Source organism: Martes martes, assembly GCF_963455335.1.
Source record: "Martes martes genome assembly, chromosome: 5".
NCBI classification, from domain to species: domain Eukaryota; kingdom Metazoa; phylum Chordata; class Mammalia; order Carnivora; family Mustelidae; genus Martes; species Martes martes.
In genome coordinates, this window is record NC_137892.1 from 72,138,343 (window position 1) to 72,160,127 (window position 21,785).

At 35.8% G+C, this 21,785-nt stretch overlaps 1 protein-coding gene across 8 annotated transcripts in view; it reads right to left on the bottom strand.

Annotated features, from left to right (window-relative positions):
* The window catches only part of ERBIN (erbb2 interacting protein), a 136,423-nt gene that overhangs the window by 12,800 nt on the left and 101,838 nt on the right, over positions 1-21,785 (bottom strand). For 6 of the 8 annotated variants that reach the window (XM_080804234.1, XM_080804231.1, XM_080804233.1 and 3 more), the window contains exons 16-21: positions 16,911-17,032; positions 15,654-15,827; positions 14,541-14,726; positions 6,979-7,093; positions 4,769-4,952; positions 1,311-2,856 (exon numbers count right to left, since the gene is read on the bottom strand). In XM_080804234.1, the coding sequence (XP_080660360.1) occupies positions 1,311-2,856; positions 4,769-4,952; positions 6,979-7,093; positions 14,541-14,726; positions 15,654-15,827; positions 16,911-17,032 (2,327 nt within the window). The remainder of the gene's footprint in view (positions 1-1,310; positions 2,857-4,768; positions 4,953-6,978; positions 7,094-14,540; positions 14,727-15,653; positions 15,828-16,910; positions 17,033-21,785) is intronic. The other 2 variants (XM_080804235.1, XM_080804232.1) reach the window with 1 other exon arrangement.

Genomic DNA, 21,785 nt, shown 5'->3' on the forward strand with positions numbered 1-21,785 from the left:
CAATACATTTCTTATTTTTAATCAACTTAACTATAGCCTCTTCCTTCTCTTCAAAACAAAGCAAAGCAAAACAAAAGAAACCTATAGCCCTTCCTCCTTCTAGTTCCATAGTAACTCCAGGAGTTTATTTACAAAACAGCTATGGTACTCCTTTGCTTAAGAAATTCCCAAATTCTTGGGGCACCTGGGTAGCACAGTGGGTTAAAGCCTCTGCCTTCGGCTCAGGTCGTGATCCCAGGGTCCTGGGATCAAGCCCCTAGTCGGGCTCTCTGCTCAGCGGGGGGAGCCTGCTTCCCCCCTCTCTCTGCCTACCTCTCTGCCTGCTTGTGATCTCTGTCAAATAAATTAATAAAATCTTCAAAAAAAAAAAGAAAGTAATTTCCAAATTCCTTAGAAAAAGCACACAAGTTCGAAGAGCCTCAATAATAAGTACAGCTACAGCTGAGACAAAATGGATGAGTATGATTCAAGGCCAGTAGATGTTTAGCTATTTTAAGGTGAGAGTATTGAAAAGAGCTAACAATTATAAGCAGAGGTTCATGTGAATTGATACCTGGTACTAATCGTATTTTAGGCATTCATTTTTGAAAAACCGGACCTAAGGAAGTTTTTTAAATGACTAATTGAGGTTGTATACATTTAGCTGTTTTTATGAACAATATAAGCTAAACATGATCTTAAGTTATTTTACCAATGATTTCCAAACTTCATTAGAGCCAAAGACACCTGAGTTTAGATAGGTCAGAAATGCAGTTCAGCAAAGTCAAGAGTAAATGCCATGCCAGAAGCCATCTGTGTCAGTGACAGTGTTAGTCTTAAAACATTGACTGGGAAAAAAAATCTCAGATAAAATATTTACATTTAGGATATTTCTTGTTATTCTGCTAATTATATAGTAAGACTACTATTTCGTACACATAGTTACATAACCAATAATTATTAATAGATATGAGCAGGAGATCAGAAAATGCTAAACAGAGGTACACATGTAGATGCATGTATTATTTACAGTATGTATGGCACAGTCTAAAAAAGATATACACTAAACATATGAAATGAATTTCAGCTTATCAGAAAACACTGGGGAGTAAGAAACAGAAAAGAAGCATATCCTACCATCTCAGTTGTTTTGAGTCTGGCTAAGTCTAAACTTGAACTCTGTTGTAAGTACCAAGAATAAAATCCTCAAATATAAGTATATATTCAGTAATTCAGAGTATCTTGTTTCACCTTAAGAAACAAAGAATACCAAATATTTTTAAGAAAAATAAATTTATAGAAAGGAAAATAAAAAATTCATATTTAATTACCTTTTCTAACTTTTTGGCCTCGATGTGTCGTAGTACTTGTTCTCTCCAATCATGAGGAACTTTACTTTTTCCTGGAGGATCTAATAAAGAATGCTCAGAACCAACCCTTGCATTCGGTCTTTTTGAAGGACTAGTCCGTGAATAATTAAAATCACTAACGGACATAGTTCTCTCTGGTATTTCACTAATGGAGGGTCGAGCACTCTGAGGCCTTGATGTATTTGGACCATCGATGCTATATGTTCGTGCAGAAAGAGGTCTCTGTGATCCTGACATCACTGGAGTTCTTCCCACTGAATGTAACTCTCTGTATGATAAATAATCTCCTTCAGGAATCTGGGCCCGCCTTGTGGGACCTGATTCACCAAGATTTACAGAAGCTGTAGAGGAAACACTACTTTGTCGCTGAATCGTAGTTCGAGTTGCTCCAGGAATGAGTCGGTCGTTTGGTGAGATGGCCCACATTTCCCCGTGTCTTCCTGGACCAACCCTCTGATGTAAATGGTATCCAGTATTAGCTCGAACATTGTTATGGTTAGAGAAATTCATATTGGCAGAATGTTTAGCATAACTATGACTTTCTGTGCTCTCTGATCTAGGAAGGCGCTGAGGAGGAAAACCGACATGATCTATTTGGGGATTCTGTTTGGTGTGCCACAGAGTGTCCTTAACGGCAGCACTGCTACTGTACTGGATGTTATACTGAGGAGGACCGTACATCTGAGGCATAGGTTGTGGGCCACTTACTGTGGGGCTTCTTATTATATTTGGCTCTTCAGGATTATGATTTGAATCAAACTTGAAAACTGCCTTTGTACCTGATATTAAATCAGTAGATGAAGAAGAACCAGTAAATACTTGCAATGGCTGATCATACAAAAGTGTAGCAGACTTGCTCCTGACAATATTTTTTCCATCAACAGTAGATGTTACTTTAATTGTTGCACTTGGCTGCTGTGGTCCATTATCACTAAGAATGTCATAGATTTTTAACCCTCCAGTCTCCATATTAGTTATACTATGAGATTTCACAACAGATCCAATTGGCCCACTTCTCTGAGGAGAGAGATCTTCAGTGCTTCTGGAAACACCCATATCAATAGAAGAATCAGTGTCATGTGGTTCAGTCCTCCTAGCAGACTGTGGAGTTTCCTCAGAATGTCCATTTATCTTATTTACACATTCCAGATTAGGACACTTATTTCCATTTTCCAAGGGCTCAGCTTCTCCTTTAGCATTAATGCTTAAAAAGTCTGTTCCAAGCACTATATCCTGTGTCTTTGATCTTTCCACTATCTCTGGTTGAAATGTATCATTACTTACAAGTTTATTAAGATTCATATTGATATGGTCTAGTTTGTGAGATTCATCAGATGTGGCTGCTGAGTCAACACTTTTCTCAATAAGAACCAATCGCTCTTCAATATTCAAATCATATTCAGGTAAGTTAATGTCTTTTTTATCATGAAGCTGGAATTTTTCTTCTGTTGAATGATTTAAAATATCTCCGTTTTGTAAAAGGCTGTTAAAATTTTCATCTTCTTGTCTAAAACAAAGATAATTTTATCACAAACATCATAAAGCTCAGTTTCTTTTTCTTTTTTTTAAAGATTTTATTTATTTATTTGACAAGGATCACAAGTAGGCAGAGAGAGAGAAAGAGAGAGAGAATGAGAAAAGCAGGCTCCCTGCTGAGTAGAGAGCCCAATGCGGGGCTCGATCCCAGGACCCTGTCAAATAAATAAATAAAATCTTAAAAAAAAAAAAAAAAAGAAAGTAGGTTATACTAAAAAAAAAAACAAAAAAAACTTACAGAACTCAATAAAAAGTCAGTTTTATTGTATGGTGATTTAAAAAAATAAAACTAAACAATGCAGACAAAAAAATCTGAAGATCAAAAGCAAAACTAAATCTAATCACTCTTCTAAGTAATTTTATTGTATTTGGCAAATATTTATAAATGTGCTATTTTAAAATTACAGAAAACGTTTTATTTCTGCTTGGTGGAAATAAACTTACTTATACTTCACACAAATATGAAAACACATTTGTGCCCTCTTGCATAAATATTCAAGTTATGTTAACAAATATTCCTTAGGATTTTTTTTTTAACAAATATTCCTTAGAATATTTGTTAAAATATTCCTTAGATCAATCCTTGGATTGATCTTCCCATTAGGTAACAGACTATATTCATTACAGAAATACAACAAAGTTGTGGATATATCCCTTTGATACCCTTTATTTCATTACCCAAAAAACATGATTTATAAAATACTAAACTATTTCTCAACAAAATACTGGAAACATTACTTCAAAAATTAATCATTATCTTAACATCTAAGAGGTTATAACAATTATTCTACTACCACACTAGGTCTTAGCCTCAGATTCAGAGGGCAGAAATAATTAATCTTAAGTATGTAATAGCTAAACTTACTTTGTGACATAAAATTCATCTTCCTTCTACAACAACACAAATCAGCACAAACAAAATTTGACTTAACTGTGTCTGGAATTTAAGAACCATTTTACTCTAAAAAGTTATCCGTACAGTAAGCGTTGGGTTCAGTAGTAACCCAAATCTTTCTAATAAGCACCTAGCTGATACATTAACATGAAGGTGAAACAACACATCTTATTTTGATAGCCAAGTATTTTGAAAGCCCAAATAACAGTTGTTTTAAACTTCAGCTAATTTTAGCCTATAGGAATTAAGTCTTGTTTAGAGTCTGACCTACAAATTTGGGACTAATTCAAAGATACAGAAGTAGTTAAAAGTACTGAATGCCCTTTAATGGCACTCTTCAAAAATGAGTAACAGGGTGCCTGGGTGGCTCAGTGGGTTAAGCCTCTGTGTTTGGCTCAGGTCATGGTCTCAGGGTCCTGGGATCAAGGCCCACATCAGGCTCTCTGCTCAGTGGGAAGCCTGCTTCTCACTCTCTGCCTGCCCCTCTGCCTACTTGTGATCTCGCTCTCTGTCAAATAAATAAATAAAAATCTTAAAAATGAGTATCTAAAAAATACCCATTTCAACTTGAATTACTCTAAACAAGCTGTTTATGTTTTAATATCTAAAAATACTGTTACAGTGTCCAATTTTTAAATGAAGAGAATTAGAATATTTTAAATTCTTTCTTCCCCATTTTTAAAAAATTTTATTTTTTTAGTAATCTCTACACCCCATATGAGGCTTGAATCCATGACCTCAAAATCAAAAGTCACATGGTATTCCAACTGATGCAGCCAAACACTCTTTTTCTTCCCCACTTAAAAAACTATTACAAATGGAAACGTAGCAAACCTAAATAAGTAATGATAAAATGGGGAAGAAATCATATACTACCTGAACTACTTCTATAATATTAATTTGTAAAAACTGGTTTTAGTCATATATATTTATTTGGCTTATTACCTCTATTGTATAAATAAATTATTCTATTAAGATGTTCACAAACCTGATTTTGGAATTAATACCAATATGAGTTTGTTTCATTGGAGAGCAGAGTGAGGTATCTTGACTACTATCAGTGTTAAGAGAAACTGAATCAGACATCCGAGATGGAGAAGAACAGTTGCTGTTATTCTGATTGCTATTGTGTGTAACTTCATCCGATAATGAATCTGTATCCTTTGTATCATCTGAAACAAAAAAACTTACGCTGTTGATAAAGTCACTAAGGATTTGCATTTAATACTTTGCAGTAATGACAAATGACATTTATATTGTCCTGGTTCAATATATAAAGAATTCTATGGATTAGAAGATAAATAAAAGCACTTCTGAAAATTCAGTCCTAATATACACAAAGATTAAATAATTTAAAACTCATGATACCTTTAAGTTTTTGACAAATATAATCTATGTTAAGATTATCCAGAATTTGATTCACTTTTAACTACTGACAAGATTATATTATACAAAGTTTTTCTAAGGCCATCAATTAATTTTAGTGAATAAGGCTCTTCCACTCATTCACAATATTTTTTTCAGTAGGACCTACACCCAACGTGGGGCTTGAATTCACAACCTAGAGATCAAGAGTTGCATACTCTATCGACTGGGCCAGCCAGGCACCTCCTCATTCACAACTTCAAAAAGTCATAATAACAAAGAATAAACAGTGTAGTTCACAGCCTAGATTTGTAAATTTATCTGGGGAAGAAATTATTTCATGTAAGTATGGAGTTGTTTTCATCTATTCTGAAAATAAGAATGGGCAATACAGTCAATTAAAAAAAACACCAAAGAAATCAATAAAGTTCACAAGGTGAGCTCTCTTCTGCTATTTTTAAACCATTTCAAAGAATTACATATTAAAAAATGATCAATATATGAGATGGCTTTTGTTTTTTATATAATCAGAAATAGACAATATTCATATGCCATTATAGGCAGGTACTATCAGAAAGTATTATATTTTTTAAAGTAATGATAAAAAAGATAATAACTTGGGGCACTTGGCTAGCTCAGTCAGTGGGGCATATAACTCTTGATCTCAGGGTCATCAGTTTAAGCTCCAGGCTGGGAAAAAAGCTTACTTAAAAACAAAATGAAAAAATGCAATAATTTAGTATCTTTACAACCCTGAAGACTGTTTTTAATGCAATTTTACCCACATCACAGAAATAGTATATACAGAGAGAGTCAAAGGAGATTATATGAATTAAAGATATTTTTTCTGCTCCAAATGTCTTAGGGGCACAGTTTGAGTAGTCTGGATTTTCTTTACAGTTGGCAATAATAGCACATGGGGCTTTCTATACTCAACTTTAAGGTATCTGGGCGCTGGAGTCTTAATTTTTAAAATACTGTTAAGCAAGATGGCTTTCTTTCCCAGTTATTATTCCTTTCTTTCCTAGATATTATTCCTCTTCTTCAACTTCCTTGTGCAGTTAGATAGTAACATGCAAAATATTTAGCACAGTAAGCAGGAACTAGTAAGTACTCAAACACATATCACTAGCACTATTATTATGAAAACCAAACTATCTAGAGGCACCTTGACGTAAGTTTCATTAATGCCATAAAGGCAAAGACTGGATGAATATTTGGTAGAGATAATATAGACATGTTCGGGCACTGGGGGGAGGAGTGAAGAAAAGGTGAAAGGAAGGGATAGATATCCTTCAAGTTCCCTTTCATGTCCAAGAAGAGTCTGAGATTCTATTACAAGAAAAAAATGGAAGGGGTGTGAGGATGGTTTAAAAAGAGTTCCAGGACAGATAAAATGACAAGCATCTATTCTACATCAGGTACTGTGCTAGATCTGAGTACACTGAATAATCTAGCACATTTGATACTCACAAACTCCTTCATTAGCCTCAATGTATGTCAAGTTAGATAAGTTCATATGCATAAAATTAAGCAGCTCAAGGACTACCCAACAAATAAGCAGCAAAAACAGAATCACAACACAGGCTTTTCTGTCAATAAAGCCCACGCCCTCATATATAACCTTGCATGAGGGAAGAGAAAATATCTAATAGGGGTCTTCTTTAAAAAACAAGAGGGATAAAGAACAGACCTTTTAGGAAGGCATATTTTAAAAATTGTTTCAAAAAACTGTTCTAAATAATACAATGACATTTAATGAAATTTATTTTAAAAAATTATAAATTTGATAAATTCAGCCCATTTCTATTCCTAGTGCTTTCAACATCTAACCTTTTTTGTTATTACTAAGAGCTACCACTTTTGGCTGGTTAATAGAGCTTTCAATTAATGGTGGTCGCATCTCTGCCATTTTCATCTCTTCATCAGAAGAAAGTTCTTCAGATTCCTAATTTAAAGAAAGAAGAAAGTATTTAAATAAACTTTGGTTTCTTTAAATGAATATATATTAAGTCATAAGAACTTCAAAGAGAAAAGAATACTTAGAACATGGATGAAAAACCTTTTTTATGGTAACAGCAACTAAAACTAGTATATAATTTAAGTTTTTCAAGATATGGAAATAAAACTATGGCAATTATTAATAATATGTCAATGTGGCTATGGAATAATACTTCATGGTAGGTCTTAATTCAAGTATATTAATGATTAATATGTGCTGGTACTCTGCCAAGTGTTAAGAGAAATAAAAATGAATAAAACACAATCTCTGTCATTGAAAAACTCAGTTTAGAGGTATTCAAACCAAAAGTCTCTTCCTAATTCTCACATTTATTCCCTCCAAGATTATCAAGTTGCAAGGAGTCAGAAGGACTGAGTTCTTCCACTAAAAAGAGCTAATGGCAACTTTTGACCAATTTGAAGATAGAATTTTTTATTATTCTCCATGAATTTTTCTCTAATATTCAACAAAAGTCCCAGATTATCTGCCACTGAATGATTAAGTGAAAGGGGGTAGTGAACAAAAGGACTTGGTGGTGAACAATTATTTATAGAAATATATATATATATATAGACATATATATATATATATATATATTTAAATATTTTATTTATTTGATAGATAGAAATCACAACTAGGCAGAGAGGCAGGCAGAGAGAGAGGAGGAAGCAGGCTCCCGCAGAGCAGAGAGCCCGATGCGGGGCTCGATCCCATGACCTGAGCCGAAGGCAGAGGCTTTAACCCACTGAGCTGAAGGCAGAGGCTTTAACCCACTGAGCCACCCAGGTGCCCCTATTTATAGAAATATTTTAACACTGCAAATACTGTATATAAAAAACAGAGCTTTTGCAGATTTATTATTCCAAATGATGAAAATAAATAAATAATATGATGAAAATAAAAACTCTTAAACATCGTTCTGTTAAAAGTACTAAGACTTCCGGTTACTCATAGGTGACATAATAAAGCTATGGACCAGGGTCAGAAAACTATCTCAGTAAAAAAGTCAGATCATAAATATGTTACACTTTGAGGCCCTTAAGTCTCTGTTTCAACCATTCAACTCTGCCACAGTGGCACTCAAGTAGCTACAGACAATATGTAAACAAATGCCTGTGGCTATGTGCCAGGAAAATTGAATTTCATCTAATTTTTCGCATGTCATGAAAGTGTCTTCTTCTGTTGATTTTTATTCAATACTTAATGTAAAAGCTGGGGGCGCCTGGGTGGCTCAGTGGGTTAAGTCTCTGCCTTCGGCTCAGGTCATGATCTCAGGGTCCTGGGATCAAGCCCCACATCGGGCTCTCTGCTCAGCGGGGAGCCTGCTTCCCCCCTCTCTCTCTCTGCCTGCCTCTCTGCCTACTTGTGACCTGTCTTTCAAACAAATGAATAAAATCTTTTTAAAAATAATGTAAAAGCTGTTCTTAGCTTTCAAGCCATATAATGACAGGCAGTGGGCCAGACATGGGCCAAAGGCCATAGTTTGCCAAACCCTGTTCAGGACTGTACTACAATGGAAAGACATTTCTAATTAGTAGAACAGGAAGAGAAAGTAAAGAGGGAAGGAAGAGAAGTGAGGGGTGAGGTAAGAGAGGAATGACATTCTGCACAAATGAAAGCATAGAAATAAGAGAAGGTATGTCACCTCCATGTAGCTGGAGGTCAGATAACTGGCAGGAGACAGAAAAGTTAGGTTGGACTGAAGAGGGAAAGGTTATGTTCTGAGTATGGACTCAAGTACGTGCTGGTCACTACTGGAAGTTGCCAAGCCAGGAGTTCATATCAGGTTATCTTTCAAAACAGTAACTCTGATATTAAGAATGCATGGAAAGGGGCGCGTGGTGGCTCAGTCGGTAAGTGTCTACCTTCGGCTCAGGTCATGATCCCAGGGTTCTGGGATCAAGCCCTGCATCAGGTTCCCTGCTCTGCGGGAAGCCTGCTTCTCCCTCTCCCACTCCTCCTACTATCTCTCTCTGTGTCAAATACATAATATACAGAAAACACATAAATAAAAAATCTTAAAAAAAATAAATGCATGGGAAGAGATAGCAGCAGAAAGGGACCTGGTTATCCTAACAGTTCTAAAGGAAAAAAAATTATCTTTAGGCAATGGCAGTGATGGCTGATAAAGAAAAAAGGAATCTGACAGAAATTTAGGAATGAACAGAACCTAATGGTAGAATTAATGCACAAAGAATGAGAGAACAGGAGAAGGAAGGGCAAATGGTCTGTCCCAATTTTGATAAAGACAGTACTTTCAACTGCTGAGCAGACTTCCTCCGATACTACATCTGGCATATTGGAGCTATGGCCTCCTACCTTTCCTCCCACCTTTCTTTCTCCTGTGCTCAAGTCAACTAATGTTCCTGCAGTTAGCTCTTATTTTGTCCTTCCCCACTCTTTCCCTTTGGACTGCATTTTCTTCAATAGTTATGTTTAATGTAGGTAATTCTTCAATTTATAATCTAGCTTTCATTTCTCTTCTGAGCTAAAGATACACATTTCCAATGACCTACTGAGTATGTCTAATGGATGGTCCTGTTAAGTGTTAAAATCCACATATTCACAAACAACCTAGTCCTTCCAAGGCTCCTTGTTCTCTTAACACCCAAGTTCAGTTAATGGCATCATCCTATTCAAGCATAGTTGTGTGACTATTCTCTCTTCACTCCTTATAGTCAGGGATATTTCATACTAAATCTCCTACATTCTTAAAACTAAGTTCCAGTCCACATTTTCTAGTATTATTATAGAGAGTATTTATATAAATAAAGCCCTGAAATGGGGAAATTCAGTAGCTGTTGCCAGAGAACTCTAATACGTAGCTCTATCACAAGTACTGCTCTGCTAAAAGGCCTTCAGTGGCTCCTCAAAGACTACAGAACACTAACTCCAAACTTTTTAGCATGGCTTTCCAGAGCCTCATCATCAGGAGCCAAACTACTCTACTAATTTTGTTTCATTCTACCACCCCAACCCCATTCTACCTACACTCAGGTAGATGGAACATATTCTTTTCTACATTTCTCAAGTACCACCCTTTTGCTGTCATTATTCCTTCCATATTTTATTCAGTTCTCCCATTTCTGCTAGATGAAATATTACAATGTACAAATTAAACGGCTCCTTCACCCTAAAGCATCCATGGTTGTTCCTAGCTAGAAAATATCTCTTTTCTAAATTTATGTAGCACTTAATATTTTTATCACTTAGTACTTTTCTTATACACTCAGCACCGTCTAACCTTGATTGTATCTATACATCCATATATCTATTCTGCCACCATAGCTCAAACACAGTGCCTTACGCATAGAAATCATACAAAATAAAGTATTAAATTCACTGGGACAAACCTAATAGCCTTTTCACAAACTATGTTGTATTAAGTCCAATGTATATGCTAAGTATATGGAATAATGTAATCCATTTAAAGTACATTCACAAGCCATGAGATTTCTTTCTAGTAAGTGAATACTAGCTTAATGGATAATCTTGAAGACAGATGATAAGCTTTGAATGCATTTAAATTTTTCAGGAATAAAGATGCTACTATGAACCCATAATATCACCTTTTCTATATACCAGTGCTCTGCAAAAGAACTTTCTATAATGATAGAAATAACCGGTCTGTGCAGTTCAACATGGTAACCACTAACTAGCCGGACATAGCTACTGATCACCTGTAATGTAGACTAGTAAAACTAAGAAACATAGTTCTTGCCTTTATTTACTTAATTTAAATAACCACTTACAACTAGTGGATACACAATGGGCAATATAGCTATAAATCAAAAACACTTCAGAATTTCATTTTGCAAAGTTAGAGCTTTACCATTTTACATTATCTCCAGCAGTGTATGAGAGGAATGCAAAAAAAGAAAAAAAAAAGGTGCAGCTACTTCTGGAAAACTCTGGCATTTTCTCAAACAGGTAAACAGAGTCACTGTATGATTCGAAAGTTTTACTCTTAGGTATATATCCAAGAAAAAAAGAGAAAATATTTACTGACACAAAAACTTGTATGCAAGCATTCACAGTGGCATTACACACTATAGTTAAAATGTGGAAATAACCAAAATGTCCATCATTATTGATACAATGGAGTATGTATCAATGGTCAAATCTATAGAGGCAGATAATCAGTACATAAGATGCTAGGGCTCAAGGGGATGGAGAGGTTGTGGGGAGATGGCTAAGAAGTACTGGCTTTCTTTTTTGGGTAACAAAAATGTTAGAAAAGTAACTGCAGTGAAGGCTGAACAACTTTTAGTGTATCAGTAGCCACTGAATAAAGGGTACAACCTTTATTTAAATGGGTGAATTATATAGTATGTGATCTATACCTCAAAAAAGCTGTTTAAAAAAAAAAGTTACAGCTTTTATTGATCCACTAGAAGAAACTCTTAAAAGAAAGTCTCAGATTCCACCAAAAAAATACTAAAACCGATAAATGAATACAGAAAGTCACAGGATACAAAAATCGATATACAGAAATCCACTGCATTTCTATACACTAAAAATGAAGTAGCAGAAAGAAAAACTAAGAAAACAATCCTATTTACAACTGTATCAAAAATAATATCTAGGGGGGTGCCTGGGTGGCTCAGAGGGTTAAGCTTCTGCCTTTGGCTCGCGGGTCCTGGTCTCAGGGTCCTAGGATGGAGCACTACATCGGGCTCTTGCTCAGCGGGGAGCCTGCTTCCCTCTCTCTGTCTGCCTGCCTCTCTGCCTATCTGTGATCTCTCTGTGTCAAATAAATAAAAATAAAAATAAAAATAAATCTTAAAAAAAAATTTAGGTATAAACTTAACCAAGGAGGTTAACTCTAAAAGCTAAAACACTGAGAGAAGAAACTGAAGATGACACAAACAAATGGAAAGATACCCCATGTGCATCGAATGGAAGAACAAATATTGTTAAAAAGGCCATACTACCCAAAATCAATGTACAGATTTAATGTAATCATATTGAAATACCAACAGCAATTTTCATAGAACTAGAATAACCCTAAAATTTGTATGGAACCCCAAAGACCTGAAATAGTCAAAACAATCTTGAAAAAGAAGAATGAGGGGAGGTGTTTGGTTGGCTCAGCTGGTAAAGCATGCAACTTGATCTGAGGGACATGAGCTCAAGCCCCACGTTAGGCATGGAGCCTACTTAAAACAAAACAAAGAAAGAACAAAACTGGAGGTAGCAAAATCAAAGATTTCAAGATATACTACACAAAGGTATAGTAATCAAAACAGTATAGTACTGGCACAAAAACAGAAACATTGATCAGTGGAACAGAACAGAGCCCAGAAATAAATCTATGATCACCTGGGTCAATTCATCTTCAACAAAGCAGGAAAGAATATCCAATGGGAAAAAGAATGTCTTTTTAACAAATGGTGTTAGGAAAACTGGAGAGCAACATGCGAAACAATGAAACTGGACCACCTTCTAACAACATACACAAAAATAAACTCAAAATGGATTGAGAACCTAAATGTGGGACCTGAAACCATAAAAATCCTAGAAGAGAGCACAGGCAGTAATTTCTCTGACATTGGCCACAGGAACATTTTTCTTTCTTTTTCAAGATTTTATTTTTACATACTCTTTCCACCCACTGTGGGGCTCAAACTCAAAAACTTGAGATCAAAACTTGCACGCTCTTCCAACTGAGCCAGCCAGGTGCCCCAGAACATTTTTCTAGATGTGTGTCCAAAGGCAAGGGAAACAAAAGCAAAAATAAACCATTGAGACTACATCGAAATAAGAAAACTTCTCCACAGCAAAGGAACCAATTAATAAAACTAAAAGACAACTTATTGAATGGGAGAAGATACTTGCAAATGAGACATCTGATAAAGGGTTAGTATCCAAAATAAATAAAAAACTTGTAAAACTCAATACTCAAAAAACAAATAATCTAAATTAAAAAATGGGCAGAAAACATGAACAGACATTTCTCCAAAGAAGACACAGAGAGGGCCAACAGACACATGAAAAGGATCTCAACATCACTCATTATCAAGGCAATGCAAATAAAAAATCACAATGAAGTATTTCCTCACAACTGTCAGAATGGCTAAAATAAAAAACAAGAAACAACAGTGTTGGTGAGGATATGGAGAAAAGGAATCATCCTGCACTGGTGGTGGGAATGCAAACTGGTACAGTCACTGTGGAAAAAACAGTGTGGAGGTTCCTCAAAAAAATAAAAAATAGAATTACCATATGATCCAGTAATTCTACTACTGGGTATTTACCCAAAGAATATGAAAACACTATTTTGTTTTGTTTTTGTTTTGTTTTTTTTTTAAAGATTTTATTTATTTATTTGTCAGAGAGAGAGAGAGAGTGAGCACAGGCAGACAGAGTGGCAGAGGGAGAAGCAGGCTCCCTGTGGAGCAAGGAGCCCGATGTGGGACTCGATCCCAGGACGCTGGGATCATGACCTGAGCCGAAGGCAGCCGCTTAACCAACTGAGCCACCCAGGCGTCCCTGAAAACACTATTTTGAAAAGATATATGCACCCTGATGTTTATGGCAGAATCGATTACAATAGTCAAAATATGGAAGCAGTGTCCATTGATAAGGAACGCATAAAGATGTGGGATGTGTGTGTGTGTGTCCATCCATCTATGTTGCTATAGACAGCTAGATATACTGGAATATTACACAGCCATCAAAAACAATGAAATCTTACCATTTGGAACAACATGGATGGCTCTAGAGAGTATAATGCTAAATGAAAAAAGTCAGTCAGAAAAAGACAAATACTGTATGATTTCATTTGTATTTGGAATTCAAGAAACAAAACAAATGAACAAAGAAAGAAAGAGACAAACTAAGAATCAGACTCTGAACTAAAGAGAACAAAGTTACCAGATGGGAGGAGGGTGGAGGAATGGGTGAAATAGGTGATGGCATTTAAGAGTGCTCTTGAGGAGTACTGAGTAATGTATAGAATTGTTAAATCACTATATTATATACCTGAAACTAATAGAACACTGTATGCTAACTATACTGTAACTTTAGAAAAAGTGTTAGACATTCAAAGAAAAAAATATTTCACAATCAATGATAAATGCTTAAATAAGTGAAATAACTGAACTATATACCTATGGCAACCTTCTCAATTGAGATGACGTATTTTAAAGAATTAGAATAGAACTACCACAATATAATTTACATAGCAAATGTGAATGCAATACAGGTTATAAAATTTTAAGTTTGAAGTGATAAATGAGTAATACAATAACAAATACCATGAAATTTCTCAAATGAGGTAGTGTATTTTCTGCTTTTGATTAACAGTTTTTTATCTTTAGTTAGGAATAATGAAATGCTAAATTCTTAAAAGTTGTTACAACTGTTCCAGAGAATAATCACAATGCAGTACCTCAAAAACATCGTCGTGATTAACAATATGCTTCAAGTTCTCAGAGGCTTTCATATTTGTAGTCACCGGTAGACTCCCAGGACTAATCTCAGCTTCAGATTCACTGGTCTTCTGTAAAGAGTTTCCTATCATATACTTTTCTCTTTCATCAGCTTTGATTCTTACTGGAGTGGTACTTTCTGAAGTCTACGTCAAAGAAAACAAAGAATCCATATTCCTTAAAGCTCTGTATCTATTTTTGTACTATAGTTCAGATAAGAATTTAAAAGTAGGGTGCCTGTTTTGTTCCATAGGAAGAGTTTGTGAGTCCTAATATTAGGATCATGGGTTCAAGCCCCATATTAGGTGCAGAGATTACGAAATATATATATTTAGAGTGTGTGTGTGTGTGTGTGCGCGCGTGTGTGTGCATGGCATGTATTTATTTAGACCATATATGCTCATTTGGGGAGCAGGTGGCCCCCAAAGGTTCATGAACCACATTAAACTTTATAATTTAGCTGAGGCTACATTTCACTTCGTAAGCGGCAAAGCTGGCATTCATGAGTGAGTCACTTAGCTCAGTAGGCTCAAACTCAGGCTGGTTAGACTGTTTTCTGCTGATTGTGGAATGTATAGTAACTCTAGCAACATAAGAAAAGCGTTTCTGTAATATAATGTGGGGGAACAAATTCCATGAAAGGAACACACACTTTAAGGATCGTTGTACATTTCTGAAACATCCCAAGGAAATAGTCTGTCATGGCAATTACATTTAAAATTAGAATTGGGTAGAGTGGATCAATATTAACATGGGTAAAAAAGTATTTCTGTAACAATGAATTTTCTGACATTCCTTATCTTATCCTTGGTTCAGGCAAGATTTTTTTTAAAACCTATGATGATGTTATCCTGCCCACATGGAAAGTCTGTAACCATACTGAAGAGTAATAATAGCAATCAGAGAGTTTGCCGATTATTCCAGCTTTTACTTCAGGTGGTGAGAACAATACCCTAAATTTGGGAGGACATCATCGTATATACAAAAAGGACCATTATATCGATTATTCTTTCAAAGTTTTAAAAAAGCTTGAAATAAGTTTTAGTCAATTCTTTTAAATTCAGTTTTCTAACCTTCACACCCACATCATTATTTACAACTTGCTGATCTTCATGTGGTTTCAGTTCTTTTCCAGAATCTTCACAGGTCTCTTCATCTTTTAGTCTATGTACAATGGTTTGAACAGTTTTGACCATATTCTTAAGCTCATCTGGGTATGGTGTTGGATATCTCTTCAAATTTCCCTCCTAGAGAAATAAAATAAGTAAAATTTGAAATATGGATAAATATTTCTAACATCAACCTCAAAATTTAACTATAACCCATTTTAATTGCATTGGTTATCTGGCTCCTGGGGGTAACTTTAAACACAGATGATAGGCCACTGAAATAATTTTATTTTATTTAAGATTTTATTTATTTGAGAGAGAGAGACAGAGACAGAGAGAGACACACACACAGAGAAAGAGAGAGAGAGAATGAGAATGGGGAGGGTCAGAGGGAGAAGCAGACTCCCTGTCGAGCAGGGAGTCTGACGCAGGACTTGATCCTGGGACTCCAGGATCGTGACCTGAGTCAAAGCCAGCCGCTTAACTAACTGAGCCACCTAAGCGCCCCCTGAAAGCATTTTTAGACAGAAAAGAAGTATGGTTTTATCAATAGTGAAAGATTTCACAGTTACAGATTTAACTAATACTTTGAAAGCTTTTTTTTAAAGCAGACTAATATGTATTCCGTTTTAAGATTTATGGTGTGGATATTGCCAACACTATCACTTGGCTTTGAAACAGGTATGTTTTCTAGCTAGGTATTTTTCCAGACACATATAAAATGCCTACATTTATATACTGTCTTATATGGCAGGAACCAAATACTTCCAAAGTCAGTCTAATTGCCATTTTTCTGGGATTCAGCTAGTTTATATAAGGGCAAAATAATTATATCCACAAGTAATTTGGAAATAAATTATTTACTACTTTTGTCACTGCAACACAGATTCTCAAACCCATAAAGAAAAACATGTTCATAACAGAGTTCTTGATCCCTAGAATATAAATAATAAATCATTAAAGAATGGGAAGAGGGAAAGCAATTATGTGTTTTTCTCTTATTTTTATATTATGAAATTTGGCTTAAAATCACATAGTTTTACACTGTTCTTAAATTCTTTCACAGGACATATGTATGGGATCAATAAGACTTCAAGTGCCTTGAGGGCAAGGAATGAAACCAATAATCCTCTGTATCTCCTGAAATAGTAAAGTAAGGTAAACAGCACCAAATAAGTATCAGTGGACCTGTTTAAAACCTGAAGGGAGAACAGGACTCACCCTGGGAGGCGCCTCCCTTTCATCTTTGTCTTCATCACAATCAAATGCTACTTGAGCCCGCTGTTTCCTCTGTTCCTCCCACAATGAAGGATTAAAACTTTCATTATCTGATATGAACATAACTAAAGAAAAACAAACAAAAAACAAAAAAACTACTATATTTTGCTGTAATTATGAAAAACCATTACTTGCTCATAATTTTGAGTTATAAACATTAAGATAAGTCAAGACTGATCAATGCCGGCAGCATTCAATGCTACTGTAACTGTAATATTTCTTTAACAGTATTAATCATGTATCTTTTCTTCCCTTAAGCTAATTTGTCCTATTACCAGAAGGGTTCCTGAAAAGAATCTAACAATTACAACTCTAAGTAGGTACGTGATTTTGTGCAGTTCCCTACAAAAAGCAGCATGGTAATTGTGCCTCCTTCAGCAGCAGCACACATATGACATGGCAATACATAAATTATTTCATCCAAGTTTTTGCATTCAGAATAATCGTCCCTATTCTGATATTGTTCATCATATATGGGGGATGAGGAGATAAAGACAAAGCGAGTTACTTTGGTTAAAAAAAGATTACCCTGATGCCTTGCAATTACATCTTTGCATTATACATTATACTTTATATACAGCTTTACTAAGCAAATAAAGTACTAATAAATAAAGTGATATTTTTTATATTAAAATGTAAGGAAAATTGAAAATCTAACATAAATGTAACACTACATATCCTGCTATGCAATATAATATTGAAGGTAAAGAGTCAACAACTGTTATATTTTTTTTTGCTTTCTAGGCAAGTAAAAAAATCTAAGGCTTAAAAATTAATCCACTTGACTATTATATCTCACCATACAGAAGTTTGTGCAATACAAGATAAAATCACAACTGTTTTCTGTCCTCTAAAAGAAAATGACTCCACTCACTCAAAACAAAAGGGAGTAAAAGCACCCAAAATTAGTTAAAAAAAAAAATTCCTAGAATACCCGTATGTGGTCAATTTGAATATTTAGCCAAAAGTAGCATCATTATCATTAATTTTTAGTCCTTATTATGGGATTCTTACCATTCTGTAATATCATATCCAAACAAAGGACATCACAAAACCAAATATGAACAAAAAGAATTGAGTTTTTATCTTCAGCTTTTCTTGTTTTCAATACTTGGCTCAAGAAAAATTTTTTTAAAAATAACTTTGTGGCATTAATAGTTAATGAATTATAAAGTTTGTTTTTATTTGTGGAACATAGTTCAAATTCCTAGGAATCCCTATTGACTTTTGTGGTATACTCGGAAAGGCAAGCAGAGCCAAGCAGTTTGCAACAAAGCCTATTTCCACAATTCAAAAAATTCCTCTCCCATCTTAAGCAATAATTTCAATCACCAGACTATCTGAGAAATCTCTTAAAAGAGTTTTTATATCAAGCCAAAGCAATCTTATACCAGAATTTTTTCAGAACTCCAAGGGAAGTAACTTGTACCATGACCCTCATTCTTGACAACTTCTGATCGTCTATACTTTCTACGCTTTAGTATAAATCTCACATCTTTTTGAGATTCAGGATATCAAGTAATACTACTACTTTCTCTGCATTTTAGATGCCACTAGACCTGATAACCCTGGCATATTCACTGGAGACTCTAGTATTTGTCTAACAGCCTTTCTCTCTACCTAAAACCTGCCAATATCAAGAACGGTAACAATGTTTGATTATCCCCCTCTACACCACTACAATTTCACAGGTCTCAATCTTCTCAATTTCAATGTCCATCTATATTTCACCAATGTGATTCATAACCCTGGTCACACTCAAGATGTAAGCTTCTGTAAAACCTTCCTCTTCCTTGACCACTACACTCATTCTTTCAAAGCATTCCCTTCCTTATTATTGCTGGTACACTTTGAGTTCCTTACTCTCATTTCTTACTCTTCCTGTAAATCCACTCTAGGTTTTACTTTCTTTTCTATTCAGCTTTGGTTTAATGATACATTATTTTAACCACTTTCAAATTTCCTGCCCCTTTCTCAGTTTATACCTTTCCAACAAAACCCATGATGTGCTACTTCAACCACCTAACTTCTTTGCTCTGGACCGCTCACTTCTATCAGAGAAAAGTGACATCACCCTGTTTTTTAGAACCTTTACAAATGTATGGTATTCCTTCATCTTTGCTCTACCTTCAGTGCTGCCCAGGAATCCTATTTATTTCCAGTCAGTCTTTTCTCCTACTACAAATCACTGTCTTCAAGGGCCCTACCCCCGACCTCTGGAGGAAGTTTTCTCTTTGACTTCAATGAATAAAGAAATGCCATCAAAACACTCAGACTGAAAACTCCCTGACCCCTGCAACAATCAGTTTTCCCCAGCTACAAATTGTTACATGGATGTTGTTTCCCATTTAACACTGATTCCTCTAATAGGCCCCAAATACCATGCTTTCTATTTCAAACTTATCCATCATTATTCCCCTTTAGAAGGTGAGCTTTTTTTTTTTTTTTTTTTTAAGATTCTAACTAATCTCTACACGCAATGTAGGCCTTGAACTCACAACCCTGAGGTCAAGAGTCACATGCTCTACCGAGTGAGCCAGCCAGGCACCACAGAACATGAGCGTCTTGAAGCAAGGATTTTTATCATTAAATACTTAGATCTAACCCACTGCTTGGCATATTGGTGCTAAATAAAAATGGAATGAATTAAATGTGAACCAAGTATCTATTCTCCTTAAACTGTATAAAACTCCAAGCCAAGAACACTGTATTTTCTGACTTGTTTATTACTTTGAGGTACTATGATAAAGGAAGAAGTTTTCCTTGCATTTGAAAAAGAATTCACCCACCTGGCCATGTCAGTGTAGTTTCTGATTCAGTATTTTTTTTAAGTGCAGTATGTTACGGTGTTTTCTTTGTAATAATACCTATAGTGAAATACTTTGAGAAACATGTAAACTCTAAGAGGACTCAGAATATTATTTTTTCTAAGTTTTATTTATTTAAGTAATCTCTACATCCAAGGTGGGGCTCAAACTCACGACCCTGAAATCAAGAGTCACATGCTCTTCTGACTGAGCCAGCCAGGCACCCTAAGGACTCAATGTAAGGATCTATTTAGCCGGAGGCTTCCATCAAGGTTAAGACAATAACATTGTTTAACCCTTAAACTGTCCCTGCTCCCCTTCCCCCAGGGGACTTACTTAAAAACAAGTCCCGGAAACCAGCCTCAGGTAACAAAGCTCAAATACAAGGGTGGGTCAGGCCAGGAGAGACATCCGATCAGTGGGAGGGGTTGCATACTGTCTCCCTAGCTACCAAGGAGTATGGGCCCCGCCCTTTGGGAGCCTTTTGGGCGCCAATCCTAACCAAGGTGATAGGCTGGGTCAAATGTCTACTATAGGGTAAATTGTAATTCAACTGGTCACCTAGCATCACTGTGCAGCTTTCTCTGTGTGTTACAATTTCATTGGCCACCTGTGTGTGGCCAGGCCCAACCGCATGGCCTTTGCCCTTAAAAGCTAGTCCGTAAAGGAGAGCGGGGTCGCCCTCTCTGTAAGAGGCACGGCCCTGGCCACTCAGCTTGATTCTTGATGCTTGGTGCGAAATATAAAGCTTTGCTTGACCTTCGCTTTGTATCAGTCTCACTCCTTTAATCACGGTCCCATTATTGGGGCAAAACACTCAGCATACTATAAATGTATCTCAGACTTTTCCTTTTAAGACTCTTCTCTAAAATACATCTCTCATACCAAAAATTCGAAGGCCAAGATTTTATTTTGCTACTTCTACTCTTTGTATCACAAATACATTTCTTACCTGAACTAAGACCTGTTTTAGAAACAAACAGAATAAATCAAAATGACAGAAATGATAGGAGGCCAGGTAAATCTGAATCATGAAAAGAGAAGACAGTAAGAGAGATCAAGGCATGAGTATATCCATGAGTAGAACAGTTCTGAGCAGGAGTCACCAAACTTTTTCTGTAAATGGTTAGATAATAAATATGTTAAGCTTTGTGAACCAAGAGACAAAATCAAGGATATTACAGTAGGTACTTATGAGAGAAATCAAATTTCCAAAGATTACTGACAAATTTAAAATATACTAAAATTTTTGGGGCGCCTGGGTGCCTCAGTGGGTTAAAGCCTCTGCCTTTAGCTCAGGTCATGATCCCGGGGTCCTGGGATCGAGCCCCTCATCGGGCTCTCTGCTCGGTGGGGGGCCTGCTTCCCCCTCCCCTCTCTGCCTGCCTCTCTGCCTATTTGTGATCTCTCTGTCAAATAAATAAATAAAATCTTTAAAAAAAATTTAAAATATACTAAAATTTTAAAATTTTTTGTTATATAGTAAATGAGAAGACTAAAGTTCTCACTGTTGGAGTAACATATTGCTTAACTGGTACTGACTATCATCAAACTGATGTAAATATTCACCTGTAAAAAACTATTCTTAGCTTGTGGGTCACACAAAAACAGGTAATAGGCTAGATATGGCCCATGGGCCACAGTGTGCCAATCACTTATTGGAACAAAAAGTATTATGACGGAATATATTTATCTGATTGTTTCCTAGAAGGGCCTTCAATGGTCTCTCACAGATGCATATTTAACAGTTTAGTTCAGGGATGCCTGGGTGGCTCAGTCAGTTAAGCATCTGCCTTTGGCTCAGGTCACGATCCGCGAGTCCAGGGATCAAGCCCCACACTGGGCTCCCTGCTCAGCTTCTCCCTTTGCCCTTCATCCTGCTCATGCTCACTCACTTTCTCTCTCAAATAAATAAATAAAATTAAAACAAAACAAAACAAAAAAACCCCACAACAGTTTAGTCCATTATTCAAATAAAAAATACATATGCCTTTGTCTAGTTTTAGTCATT